A 13,474-nucleotide genomic window follows, 5' to 3' on the forward strand; every position below is an offset into this window, starting at 1 on the left:
AAGGGATTCTTCTAATGAGATTGAAACCTCACACATTTTAACTTCTTTTTGAGAGTACAGGGACAACCACTTCAAACGTATTTAATGCTGACCTTGCATTCGTTTCAAAAAAAGAAAGGGGGGGGAGAGGGGAAAAAGCAGATTTCTGTTAAACTGACGTGAATATATTTTTGTCAACAGATGCACACAGATAATGCACCTTATCACTGATTAGTTAATTTGTATCAAAGATGTTCCTCTCATATAAGCTGTAGTGCATCCAGCTTTTATTTGAAAGCCACTGCTAGCAGGTTTAATGTGAGCTCTCCCTTTTATTCCTTTCCCAAATTGCTTTTGCATTGTGCTGTGCTTTACTGTTCCCCAAAGGCCCTGCCTGTCTTGTTTGCTCTTTCATGCACCTTTTCTGCAGCTCCTCTTAGATATATTTATTTTAAATCATTGCTGTGATTGTGTTGAGTGATGTTCTGGATCTAACCTAAATAAGGCTGTAAGTTATTCTCTGGTATGAATACCTCCATCAAAATGTCTGGTCAGTGGTGGATATGGTAAATAAGACTCTTCAGAAATACTACAAAGAGGCATCTGTTTTCAAGATATTTCCAGCGTCAGTTTTTTCTAAGGAGGAAAGGTTATTTTCCAATTGAACCTAAGCAGCTGAAAGTCTTGAGTCCAAACCCTCTTCTTTCTTTCACTTTGTCTTACAGCCAAACCAACCAAACAAATGATCTTGCACATTCAAAACCTGCCATGTGGCCCCAGGGGTCGTAGGAGTTTCCTGATTGTTTGTTGTAGCCTCGTTAGCCCGGGACAAAAATTAAACAAAAGATTAGTGCTGCAAAATTTGCTCATCTGTTTACTACTTAGTGTCTGTAAATCACTCAACTGTACTGTTGTCCTTGTGTCATCCTGTAGTGTCTGAATAGCCGATGCCTAGAGGGAGGTATCTTCAAATCTCAACAACCTACCGATGCTGATTTCTGTTTAAAACAACAGTATGGACAGGCTCAGCAGAATTCTATTTCTCTCTCTATATTTTTTATAGTTTTGATGGATAATACATTCATTTATAAGCTTGTTTTTTATATTTATTTATATTTTTTGCTGTTGTGTGAGATGGCTTTGAAACCTATTTTTTCAAGTTTATCTGTTAATTTTCACAGTTTCAGGAAATTATGAGGGAGTCCGTTATTGGGGGGGATCAAATAATTTATTGACAGTAGATATTGAGGTTCAAAAAGTTGACACTATATAATGATTAAAACACAGTTTGTCACCATCATATGTCAAAATAGACAAATATCCTTAAATCAAACTCTAATAAGTTCTCAAGCACTATTTTTCTTACTTTGCCTTTTGATTATCATCAATGGAAATATTTTTTCACTGGTTTGTGTGTACAGTGAAATTGACGTTTAGTGACATTTACTGATTAAAAATCGAATTCTTCCAAGCCTAATTATAGAGGTTTGTGACATTCCCACTGAGTCAGACAGTTCTCTGACCATCATATTTGGCTTTCTGCTTCCATCCCCTTAGCTAGCTTGGCTTTTGGACTTGTGGTTCTGCTCTTACTTTACTTGGCTCATTTCTGGAAGGGACAGCCTCACTACTTTAACAAGTAAGGGTCTAATTAATCCCACAAATAACTGTTTTTTCTTTGTTTTTGGCTTGTATAGAAGCTTCTTGCTACATAGCGCAATTAACCTGCTTCCTGCAAGGCCACTCTGCTTTTATCCTCAGACCTTGCCTCATTTTTCCCATGGTGAGATATATTTTCCCCCTCCCTTCCCTGCCACTTTAAGCATTAGAGCTTTTGCTGTCTCTGTCACCTTTGCAAAATTTTCTCTGGACTCTCTTTGGTACAGACTGCATATCTGATTCCCTCATTGGGCCCTACATGTCTTGCTGAATGGTGAATATGTGGTAGAAACAATGCATTGCCTGCATTTTCTCTTTTTCCACACAATCCACAGTAAGTGCTGCAGTGTTTGAACCATGTTTCACTAATCAAATCTGCTCCAGAGCCTCTGACTTGCATCATCGCCACCCTCACAATGCCCCAGTTCTTGGATGCTAACTTCATCTGAATCACAGATCACTAGACTTGTACGTATTCTTGTGAGAGCTCAGAGTTTGGTAACTTGCCAGCGTTACACTTTTTAAATACCTTTTTACAGTGATAGAGGAACTAATAATGAAATTTGGTTGCAGAGTTGAGGTGTTTGAATGGCACCCTTCACCCTTGATTAGTACTTAGATGTCAGCTGTAGCTTCTACCAGACTCTATGTAAGTCTTGCAGAAGTACAACCCCAGAGTGCAGTCTCAGTTGCTTGTTGGCCCGTATTCTGCTCTGCTCTGGTAGCTGCTCCTTTGTTGTTCCTGAGAAACATTGCAAGTTTATTATTATTATTTCTTATTTATTTGTATTACCATAGAGCAGGGGTGGGCAAACTTTTTGGCCTGAGGGCCACATCGGAGTTCCGAAACTGTATGGAGGGCCGGATAGGGAAGGCTGTGCCTCCCCAAACAGCCTGGCCCCCACCCCCTCCCACTTCCCACCCCGACTGCCCCCCTCAGAATCCCTGACTCATCCAACCCCTCCTACTCCTTGTCCCTTGACTTTCCCATCCCAGGACCCCCTGCCCCTAACTGCCCCCCCAGGACCCCACTCTCATCCAACCCCCCTGCTCCCTGTCCCCGACTGCCCCGACCCCTATCCACACCCCAGTCCCCTGACAGGCCCCCCCCCCCCCCCCCCGGGACTCCCATGCCAACCGCCCCCTGCTCCCGGTCCCCTGACCATCTCCCATAGCATCTCCGCCCCATCCAACTGCCCCCTGCTCCATGTTCCCTGACTGTCCCCTGGACCCCCTGCCCCTTATCCAACCCCTCCGCTCCCTTACCATGCTGCTCAGAGCACCAGGACTGGCAGCAGCATGGTGAGCTGAGGCTGTGGGGGAGGGGGAGACAGCGGGGAAGGGGCTGGGGGCTAACCTCCCTGGCCGAAAGCTCAAGGGCCTGGCAGGACGGTCCCATGGGCCAGAGGTGGCCTGCGGGCCCACCTCAGCCACGGAGCCAAGGAGCCCTAGTCATATACCAGAACCCCATTGTGTTAGGCACTGTACAAACACAGAACAAAAGATGGTCCCTGCCCCCAAAGATCTTATAATCTATGTATAAGATAAGAGACAACAGATGGCTACAGACAGACAGGGAAGTACTAGGAAAGAATGAAACAGTACTGGTCCGCATGATAAACAGTAGTCTCAGCACTCCAGCAGCCTCGCTGTTGCCAAGATCTTTGTAGGCATCAGTGCAAAAGATAATTTTGAGGAAGGATTTGAAGGTGGTCTTTGATGGTGATTGTTTTAGCACAACTGATTTTTTCTTGTTAATGTTCTTAATTATGTCATCAGAGAAGGATTGGCTTTTCTAGCAACTTTAGTTTGGAAGGACAGCTGTCAGTCAGAGAGTGTGAAGACAGGGCAGCAGGCTTGTTCTGCTGTAAGTGGAGTCTCTTTCACAAGTTTGTACTGTTCTCAGCAGAGATAGTATTTGCCAATTTACTTTTATTGACATTGGGACAGATTCACTGGTATGCTCTGGCTGCGTTGTGCTGCTCCTGTGATGCAAAGCAGCTGTAAACCTGGTTTAACTTAAGCCAGGTTGATGGCTGTTTTGTATCACTGGAATAGCACAAAGCAGCTGGATCGTGCCAGCTGATCTAGCCTTTTGGTGAACCATTATAAATTATTTGTTTTATTTGTGGTCTCTATACATGACTGTATTTGAAGTCAAAACCTGTAGGAATATTGAGTGGATCATATCCATTAAAGAAAACTTTTATATTCTAAAATAAGCGTCTGTGGAATTAGAGGTTTCTTGGGCTAAAGCTTTTCCAAGCTAAAATGAAATTATGCATGTTAGCCGTATATGTTTGTTTATCTGGAACTCCTTTAGATACAATATAATTTTTTCTGCCTTATCCTATTGTCAGGTATATTAAATGAAATTATTAAATGTTAAAATTTAAAAATGCTGATTTTTAGATGTCTTTACTATGTTGTCAAAAAAGAGCACAACACTTACTGTAAATACAGTTTTGTTGTAGCAGTGTTTTCTTCCAGTTTACTGAGATAATTTCAGTGGCATGACATATAAGTGATTTTGATAAACTTGATGTTTGTGATTTATTGATTTGATATATTCTGGGTCTTTTGAGGGTATGACTGGATGCAGGATAACAAAATCCCCATTATTTTCCTTTTATTTAAAATACAATGTATAGTTGATATCATTTGTACTTTGCACTTGCATAAATAGCATTTTACATGTTCAAAGCACTCTACAAACATTAATCTTCATAATATTATTGTATAAATGGTATTTTTACTACCTTTTTATTAAACTCTGCTGTTAAACTCTGAGGTCCTTGTAGCATAATACAACATTCAGCAGTTGTAGTAATTTTTTTTTAACAGGGGGTGATAGCCCAATTAGAGTGAATGTAAGAGAGCACAGTCAGCATTATTCCTGTTACTAACTTTGTTTCATAACTCAGCTTGTTTGTCCTTATGTAGAAAAATTCTCTTATTAAAAAATACGCAGTGATGATTTTTTCCCCTTAAGTCTTTCAGGATAACCACAGTGGAATGTAAGTGTGAAATCAGTCCTCTGATTAGTAGTAGATTGAGGGAAAACATGACAGAACTTGCAAAGTTTGATTGGACTTTGAGGTGTAACACCAAAGAATTAATTACTGCTTCATATTAATCAAGATAACAATGCAAAACCCTTCATTAAGATCACAGGGAAAGTTCTTCCTTGGTCCTTGGAGAGGATATTATATGCAAGCCCTGTGGTGTGGGTTGCAAAGTGTCACTGGAATTTATATGCATTACTTGTCTAATTGCAGTAAATGTAGCATGTCCAGTTAGATTTAAAAGTTGGATGGGTGTTTGTTACTTGCTAGAAATTACTTGAAACCTCACTACTCGGAGGCAGCTGTTCACAGGTCCTTCACCTCTCCCCAGAGATGCCTAGAAGACTCTGTTGTTGGACCCTGTCTTTTATGGCAGAAGCAGTAAACATGACAGGTTGTTTGGGAGCCATCTGTTTTAAAACAGTTTCTGCTTGGTATGCAGCAATGAACTTGAGATCAGCGTTCTGTCCGTCATCATGGTAACAGTCTTGTTTGGTGTCACAACAGGTGGACGTTGATGGGATGAAACTAAATGTGACCAGTGAGTGGAACCTGGCTTCACCCTTATCGTCTGTCACCATTGATGGCACTCAGAGGACTATACAGGTAAATTCACTGACACATTATTTGTGGAACTGAAATGACTGCACCCCTTCAGATCCAAAAACCACTGTATATCTGTATGGATACTAAATTTGATGTACAACAGAAAAACACTGTGTTGCTCGAACATAGTCTTTCTCCCTCCATTTAACAAGCCCGGAGCTTTATTGAGATCAATTTCTAGAGAAAATATTTGAGAACATGACATGTCAGAATACTCTTTATATTAAAGACAGTATCACACCTTTCAACTATCTCACATTTCAAATACCTCGCTCATTTTAGTCTGAGACTTACCTACGTTTCTCATAATTGTAGTGTCTTCTCACTTCTATTGTTGAAATAAGAAGTATGTATTTATTAAAGGAGCAAATCCGAAGTCATTCCTGCACAAATAATTTTGTGTGTCCCTCGTTTTGAGTCTTTCCAGATTGAAAGGCAAGGACCGCATCTTTCCTGTATTGTTGTTTTTTATTAATGTATATCAGTTTCTTGCTTTAAAGAAGAAGAAAAAAGCAACTCCCTAACCCCCACAAAACTAAAGAATAGTTCATGAATGGCATCAGATTCTAAAGTATCCCCATGAAAGTGTTTAAAAACAAGAAATTGCATTGCCATGGATTTTATATTAACTGTTTTTCAATTTTTCTCAAGGTAGGGTAGTTCAGAATTTGTATAGGCTATGTCTGCACTACCACTTATGTCAGTATAACTTACGTCACTCAGGGCTGTGAAAAGTCACCCACCTGAGCGACATAAATCACGCCAACCTAAGCATCAGCGTAGACAGTGCTACGTCGGCGCGAGAGCTTCTTCCGACGACATAGCTACCACCACTCGTGGTGGGTGGATTAATTAAGCTGAGAGGAGCTACACTAGAGCAGTGGTTCTCAACCAGGGGTACATGTACCTCTGGGGGTACAGAAAGGGCTTCCAGGGGGGTACATCAACTCATCTAGATATTTGTCTAGTTTTATAACAGGCTACGTAAAAAGCATTAGAGAAGTCCATACAAACTAAAATGTCATACAAAGACTTTTATACTGCTCTATATACGATACACTGAAATGTACGTACAACATTTATATTCCAGTCAATTTATTTGATAATTATATGGCACAAATGAGAAAGTTAGCAATTTTCAGTAATAGTGTGGCTGTGACACTTATGTATTTTTATGTCTGATTTTGTAAGCAAGTATTTCTTAAGTGAGGTGAAAGTTGGGGTTACAAACGACAAATCAGGCGTCTGAAAGGAGTACAGCAGTCTGGAAAGGTCGAGAAACACTGCACTAGAGAGCTTATAGTGGCACAGCTACATAGGTGCGACTGTGCCGCTGTAAGCTCTCTTGTGTAGCCAGAGCCCCATTTACTAAATAGTCATTTTATTAGTAAGATCAGGGTGTCTGCAGACCCTACAAGTTATAGGAAAGAGATTAAGATTCTGAAACCCTGAAATTACTTGAAAAATAGTATAAATTTATCAGTGATTCAGCATTTTTTAAAAATTACTCCTGAACATGTAAATGTCACAATGATGACTTTTTCCATGTGTCTGAATTTGAACGACTTCAGCTTTGGGCATCCGAAACAGTTGTCTTTCAAGGATGGTATGAGTAGGAAATGAGTGACAATCTCACTGTATACCCAGGCAAATATATACAAATGGGTCTTTCTAGCACATCTATGTGCTATTAGAGACTATTCAAAGTTTTCTTGCAGGTTTGTGTGGCTGGACATGATCCTCAACTTTTACTTACATGCTCCACTCTCAGAATTTACCTGCTGCTATCTAAAGAAAATCTTTAGGTTTTGGTGTCTGTTCACTTTACTAATATTCAACAAGAAGCAATATATATTTATAAAAATATGAGAGATGTTCAGAAGAAACCCAACATATTTGGTGTGCATCCATACATGTTTTCAGATGAGTTTCCATCAAAACTAATGGGAAGTGAATGAGGACATATTACAGCAGTATACAGCATTAGGAAGCTTTTATTGTTGCTGACTAATAGTAGTTAGATTGATTATATACCAAACGCATGATATTTGAACTTGCATCTTCATTTAATTCCCAAGGCACAGAATGTTGCCATAGCTGAACATGTTTATTGCTAGGTAGCTGAGCCCACTAATGGGGTCCTTGAACTGCTGGAATACAATTGTCATATGAAATGCGTGCAGGGGTCACTTCAGCTGCTGTACAACAAATATTTTGAAGTGTGTTATACAACAAGAAGTGTAAAAAACATAGTTATTGTTTCTCCTGGAGATATTATCTGTAAACCTCTGTTTTGTTGAGAAATTCTATAGCTTGAAATTTTATTAATGTTGTGATTGTCCATATATGTAAAATTATGGTTACAATGTGATTAACCCTTGATATCTGCTCATTGGAATCCAAATTGGATTTTGTGTTATGTTTCTCTAGACTTGTTCCTCTGCAAGGACCAAATTAGACTAGCGTGTTCCTATAGGTCCATTTGTCCCCAAGAGCATTTGATCCCTGAGTCTTAGTGTATCTTCCTTCAGCAAGTCTTCGCCCTAGAGCCATTTAAGCAATTAACATAAATGAATCGAATAATTCCAGCTGTGCTTTATTAATTTTCAGACATTCTAATTTCTCTTCATAGTTGGTTTCATTCATCTAAATTTGTTTAACCGGTATATTCTTTGTGAACGTAACATTTCTTTGAAGATTGATTTATGCACCTAGGGCTTGATCCTGAAAGGTGCTGAGTGCTCTGATCCCAATCCAGCAAAGCCCTTAAGCACATAAGGAGTAAAGAAGGAAATGATTTTCAAATATTTTGTTTTAAAATGTATTTATGCAAATTGTAGTCTAGATATTCAAATTGTTGCATATCTGTCACCCGATTAAAATAAGTAATTAGACATATGAGTCTATTTTCACTCATCTGCTAAAGGATCTTGGCTCAAAATGTGTAAATAAAGGAAGTACCGGTCTAAGCAAAGAGTAGATCAGTGACATGCAAAAATGGGTGGGTACCAGAAAATACCTTGATCCTGCAAAGTTAAAATTCGAGGGTTCCTGTTCTTAAAATTAACTGTGTGCTTAAGTGTTTTGTTGGATAGGAGCCAGAGTACCTTGCTGACAAAATCTCAAAAATAAAATATTGCTGAGAGTTCAATGACTGTAGATTATTTCATTGATCTGGTATCTCAAAACAGTTTTGCTTATTATAGATTATGTATTATTTGGGTTTCAGACCCTAAATACAGGAACTGCAAAACATTTTTGTTTGTTTAAGCAATAGATGAGTTTGGAAAGATTTACTGAGTGAGGTGCATGAAGACTGATTGATGTCTTCCAGTAATACACAGCTACTGTATACTGTTAGTTTCATTTTGAAATTGTTGCAGGGTCATTTTTACTATTATCTCTATGAAAGAGAAATAAATATTGCGTATGCTCCCACTTCTTTTTCTTAGATGAGAGAGCAGGCCTGGCTTTTCTCAGAGCTTATAGGATTACCCTATGTTTTCACATTTGCTCTGTAAGCCCCCAATCATCACAGCAAAAGGAGCTCATCAGTGTTACTCCAGACATGATGAGATGGGTTGCTACTGAGTAACTGATTTTCCTTGCCTCACTTGTCACCTGTTCTTGGCAATTGAAGCAAATACAAGAGATCTCTCAAATACCTCATTTAAAAAACAAAAAAAACCCCACAACCCCCCTCTCCACTCTTCCCTTCCCCATCCCCCAAAAGAAAAAACTCAGTGACTTTTGCTGAAGTATGCAGCGTTGTATTTCAGGCTTGCTTCTTTTTTTTTAAACTTATAATCTATGTTGTGTGTATTTCTCTGTGCTGTCCCTCGTTATTTCCCTACCTCCAATTGTGCAAGCAGAGTGGCAGTTCAGCAATTCCTCTTTCTCCACTAGCTCTGAAACCTGATTTTATGACTGAATAAAACAAAAGTTTTCTTTACTTCTCTTCATTAAGAGAGAAAAACTTCCAGGGCTTTGCTTTCTGTACCAGGCCACCCACTATGTTCTTTCCCTCCCCGTGCTTCCCCTTCCCACTCATGGAGGAGCAAGCTAGGGTTGGGTATTTGACCAGTTCAAAAATAATTGGTCAATTGACCAGTCAAATATTGTCAAATAATGTCAAATGTTTTAAAGCACTAATTTATAAGAACAGTCACAAAAAAGAGTAAGACTTTATGGCCTCTAATAGGCTTACCCTTAGATACTTATACCTAATTACAAAAAAACTGAGTTATTTTAATTCAGAAAAATGCAAAACACCATGAAATGATTTTCTCAAATATGAGAGTAATTATTTTTAGGTTGGCCTTTAAATGTGGACATTATTCATAAATGAATGAAATTAAAAATAAAACACACAGCATCCATAAAACCAAAAAATCACTTATGCTAGATAGGCAGCAGGCCAACTCTACCAACCATTTTATGGCTGTGCATCTTTACTGTTTATGTTGGGGGTGGAAGTTTAATGGCTGTGAGCCCTCCTCTCCCTCTCCCACTCCCTTCTGAGTTTATTTCTATATCATTGTCTAGTCAGTTTAGGTTGTAAGCTTTTCAGTGCCAGGACTGTGTCTTTTAACTTGTTTTAATATGGTTCGTAAATGGCATGGCATAGAAATAAAGATATACATACATACAATGTTTGTTCTAGAAGGTTCAAGCCAATCAAGATGCTCAACTTTCAATTAGTTGACTTTTTTCCAAATAGGTGGCATTATCATGCAGTTAAAGTGAGTGATCAAGATATTTCAGTAGGTTGGCTAACAGGTGGCACCATGATGCAATCAAAAAGGGGGTCCTCTTGCCTACATCATGACATTTGTGCTGGAATATTTGACAATATTTGACCATGTTCAAATAACGTGTCAAGTTACATTATTTGACCCATCGATTGACCAGCTTGCAAAGTCTAGAGCAGGCTAAATAGGGCAAATCAAAGACGAGGTGCTCCATCTTTGAAAAATCCCTCTCAGGAACCACATAAAGGGAGCTCAGACTGGATAATTTCCAGGCTGAGCAAAGAGAAAGAGCTCAGAGAATGGGCAGATTGCTTGGGCCTCTTCATTCCCCTCTCTGCCTCTGTACATCAGTAAAGACTTTTCCAGAGACAGCTCCAAAAGGACAAGTGTCAGTGTTTCTCTTCGCTCTCTCCAAAATGGACCAACAATGACTCTTCAGGATTGAGGCCAAAATTCCACTCCCCAAAACCCAAACTTCATTGTCCTTTCCACCAGCACCACCTGTAAGTTGGCAGTGATTTTTTCATAGATTCATAGATACGAAGGTCAGAAGGGACAAATATGATCATCTAGTCCCACCTCCTGCACAACGCAAGCCACAGAATCTCACCCACCCACTCCTGCAAAAAACCTCTCACCTATGTCTGAGCTATTGAAGTCCTCAAATCGTGGTTTAAAGACTTCAAGGAGCAGAGAATCCTCCAGCAAGTGACCTGTGCCCCATGCTACAGAGGAAGGTGAAAAACCTCCAGGGCCTCTTCCAATCTGCCCTGGAGGAAAATTCCTTCCCGACTCCAAATATGGCGATCAGCTAAGCCCTGAGCATGTGGGCAAGATTCACCAGCCAGATAGCAGGAAAGAATTTTCTGTAGTAACTCAGATCCCACCCCATCCAACATCCCATCACAGGCCATTGGGCCTATTTACCATGAATAGTTAAAGATCAATTAATTACCAAAATCATGTTGTCCCATCATACCATCTCCTCCATAAACTTATCAGATAGGTCTTTTCCCCCCACTGCTTCCCTTAGAAGGCTATTCCAAAACTTCACTCCTCTGATGGTTAGAAACCTTCGTCTAATTTCAAGTCTAAACTTCCCAATGACCAGTTTATATCCATTTGTCTTTGTGTCCACATTGGTACTGAGCTTAAATAATTCCTCTCCCTCTCCGGTATTTATCCCTCTGATATATTTACAGAGAGCAATCATATCTCCCCTCAACCTTCTTTTAATTAGGCTAAACAAGCCAAGCTCCTTGAGTCTCCTTTCATAAGACAGGTTTCCGTTCCTCGGATCATCCTAGTAGCCCTTCTCTGTACCTGTTCCAGTTTGAATTCATCCTTAAACATAGGAGACCAGAACTGCACACAGTATTCCAGGTGAGGTCTCACCAGTGCCTTTAAATGGTGTAGGCAAATTCCACTTAGTACAGTTCAAAATTTGGGGTTAGTGACATCGCATCCTAAATGAGGCACATGTTGTTCCCAAACAGTTGTTCTCAGCCCTGGGTTCTGTGTAGATTTCTTTTCCACTATTTTTACTGATACTAGATCTGGACACTGCAATATTTGATAAGTTGGCTACTGTCCATCCAGTAGGTTACCTGGAAGACTTCATCTACAAGGAATGAATGGATCTACCTCAGCTACAGGTGTATCTACAATATTTCCCAAAGCTGAAGTCAGCTTTGGCATTAGCAAATTGGAAGATACATGAATGGTATATCCTATGCCTGACTGGTTTGGAATGTGATATCCAAAACAGAGATAAGGAAAGGTACAGAACAACAAGTTAAGGAACCAATGAGTTAGATCTTAGGTGATGGAGAACGTGTTTTTTAACTTGTAAACAGCCATGATATAAATAGAGGTAGTTTTGGGGTGTATCTTCAAAGCGCACGTTCTGTGTAAGATAAGAATTACTTCCCGGAATAAGGGTATGTATATCTCCTTTGGTTATTGTACTGTTTGTTTTGTCTTTAGACAATAACTCTGGCTAAACTTTGGCTCAGCTGTTGAACGACAAGTGTAGCCAATCAGTTGGCTGTATGTTTTAGTCAACACTTCGACTCAACCACATGGGCCTCTGAAGTGTCAGCAGGCAGGGCTGGGTGGTTCACCTCCTGGGATCCAGATTCCCCAAGCGCACACAACTTGCTGAATAAGTTAATGTGGCTCTAATCTGCAGTAATTTATGCAATTTCTTCCTCTGCACTGTGGAACTCTAACAGCTCTTCCAGGCACAGCCCTGGTTAAGCAAGTTCCTTAATGCAAGTCTTCTGCAGGGAACAGAGATAGGAAAGGCATGTGTGGAGTCAAGGGGCTTCTTCACAGACTCTTGTTGCCTCCAGCAGATCTCTGAGGTCCATGTGGATCTTGGGGGGTGTCTTTAGGTTTATGAGGTGCAACCCCTGGTCTCATCCAGGTGGAAGGAGAAATGTGAAGGAAGAAATTTGGGGAAATTTTGCAAATTTTAAAATACTGATTTTTTCTATTCCTCTATTTTAGAAATAAATCACATGTAGGTATAGCCCATATTTTCATAGGTTAAATTATCTAAAGTGTCTACTAATTTGGGGTGAATCGGTGTTTGGGTTCCCAACATGATAAACCTGATTTTCAAAAGGTGTTGGTACCCGCAACTCCAGTTGAAGTCTACGAGAGCTACAGGTGCTTTGGCATCTCTGAAAATCAGCTCCTTAGTGTGTCAAGTTGGAAACCCATTGATCGACTCTAAAGTAATGGCCGCTTTTAAAAATTTTTTAGCTGCGGTATTTAAAATGTGTTCAGAGTATTCACATGGGCTGTGATATTACTGTAATTATTTTTTGCTACTTTTCGTGTTTTATATTCTGTATATTTTAATACATTTTACCCCACTGTTTTTGCCTTGGTGCCAAGCATTGACTAATAAATATATATATGCCACCAATAATATTTACATATTTCTAAAAACCCAAGTACTCTCCATCTTACCTTGAGCAAATGAAGTAGTTTTCAGTATCACAAGATATAATTTGTTTGCTAGGCTTTAATATATTTTTTCTTGTTAGTGAGTATTGTTTTGACGCGACACATTAGTTGTTCATTTGTAAGCAAAGCAACTGCTGTTGGTCTGTTTCAGTTTCTTTGTTTGCTGTCATTTCTTCTCTCCACCTGCTCACAGCAGGTAATCTGCAGATCCAAGAGTATCTGAGCACTTTTGGCAAATACCTCAAGATCTTCTTCCATTCTAATCATGCCTGTATGGATGTGGTGTCTCTGTCTCCCTCTCATATTTTGTAGTTTGGGGGGAGTTTTCCTTCCCTCACCCCTCTTTTATAGCTTGTTTCTCAATTTCATTTTTATCTAAAGGTACTCATCCATTGCAGGCTTGAGTACTGAGCTGATTGTAACCCTACTGCATCATAC

General features: G+C 39.7%; 1 protein-coding gene across 9 annotated transcripts in view; it reads left to right on the plus strand.

Annotated features, from left to right (window-relative positions):
* PCCA (propionyl-CoA carboxylase subunit alpha) overlaps positions 1–13,474 on the plus strand; it is a 391,797-nt gene that overhangs the window by 294,010 nt on the left and 84,313 nt on the right. For all 9 annotated transcript variants that reach the window (XM_037896419.2, XM_043535149.1, XM_037896417.2 and 6 more), the window contains one exon: positions 5,211–5,309. In XM_037896419.2, coding sequence (XP_037752347.1) covers positions 5,211–5,309 — 99 coding nt within the window. The remainder of the gene's footprint in view (positions 1–5,210; positions 5,310–13,474) is intronic.

This window comes from Chelonia mydas, chromosome 1 (assembly GCF_015237465.2).
Source record: "Chelonia mydas isolate rCheMyd1 chromosome 1, rCheMyd1.pri.v2, whole genome shotgun sequence".
NCBI classification, from domain to species: Eukaryota; Metazoa; Chordata; order Testudines; family Cheloniidae; genus Chelonia; species Chelonia mydas.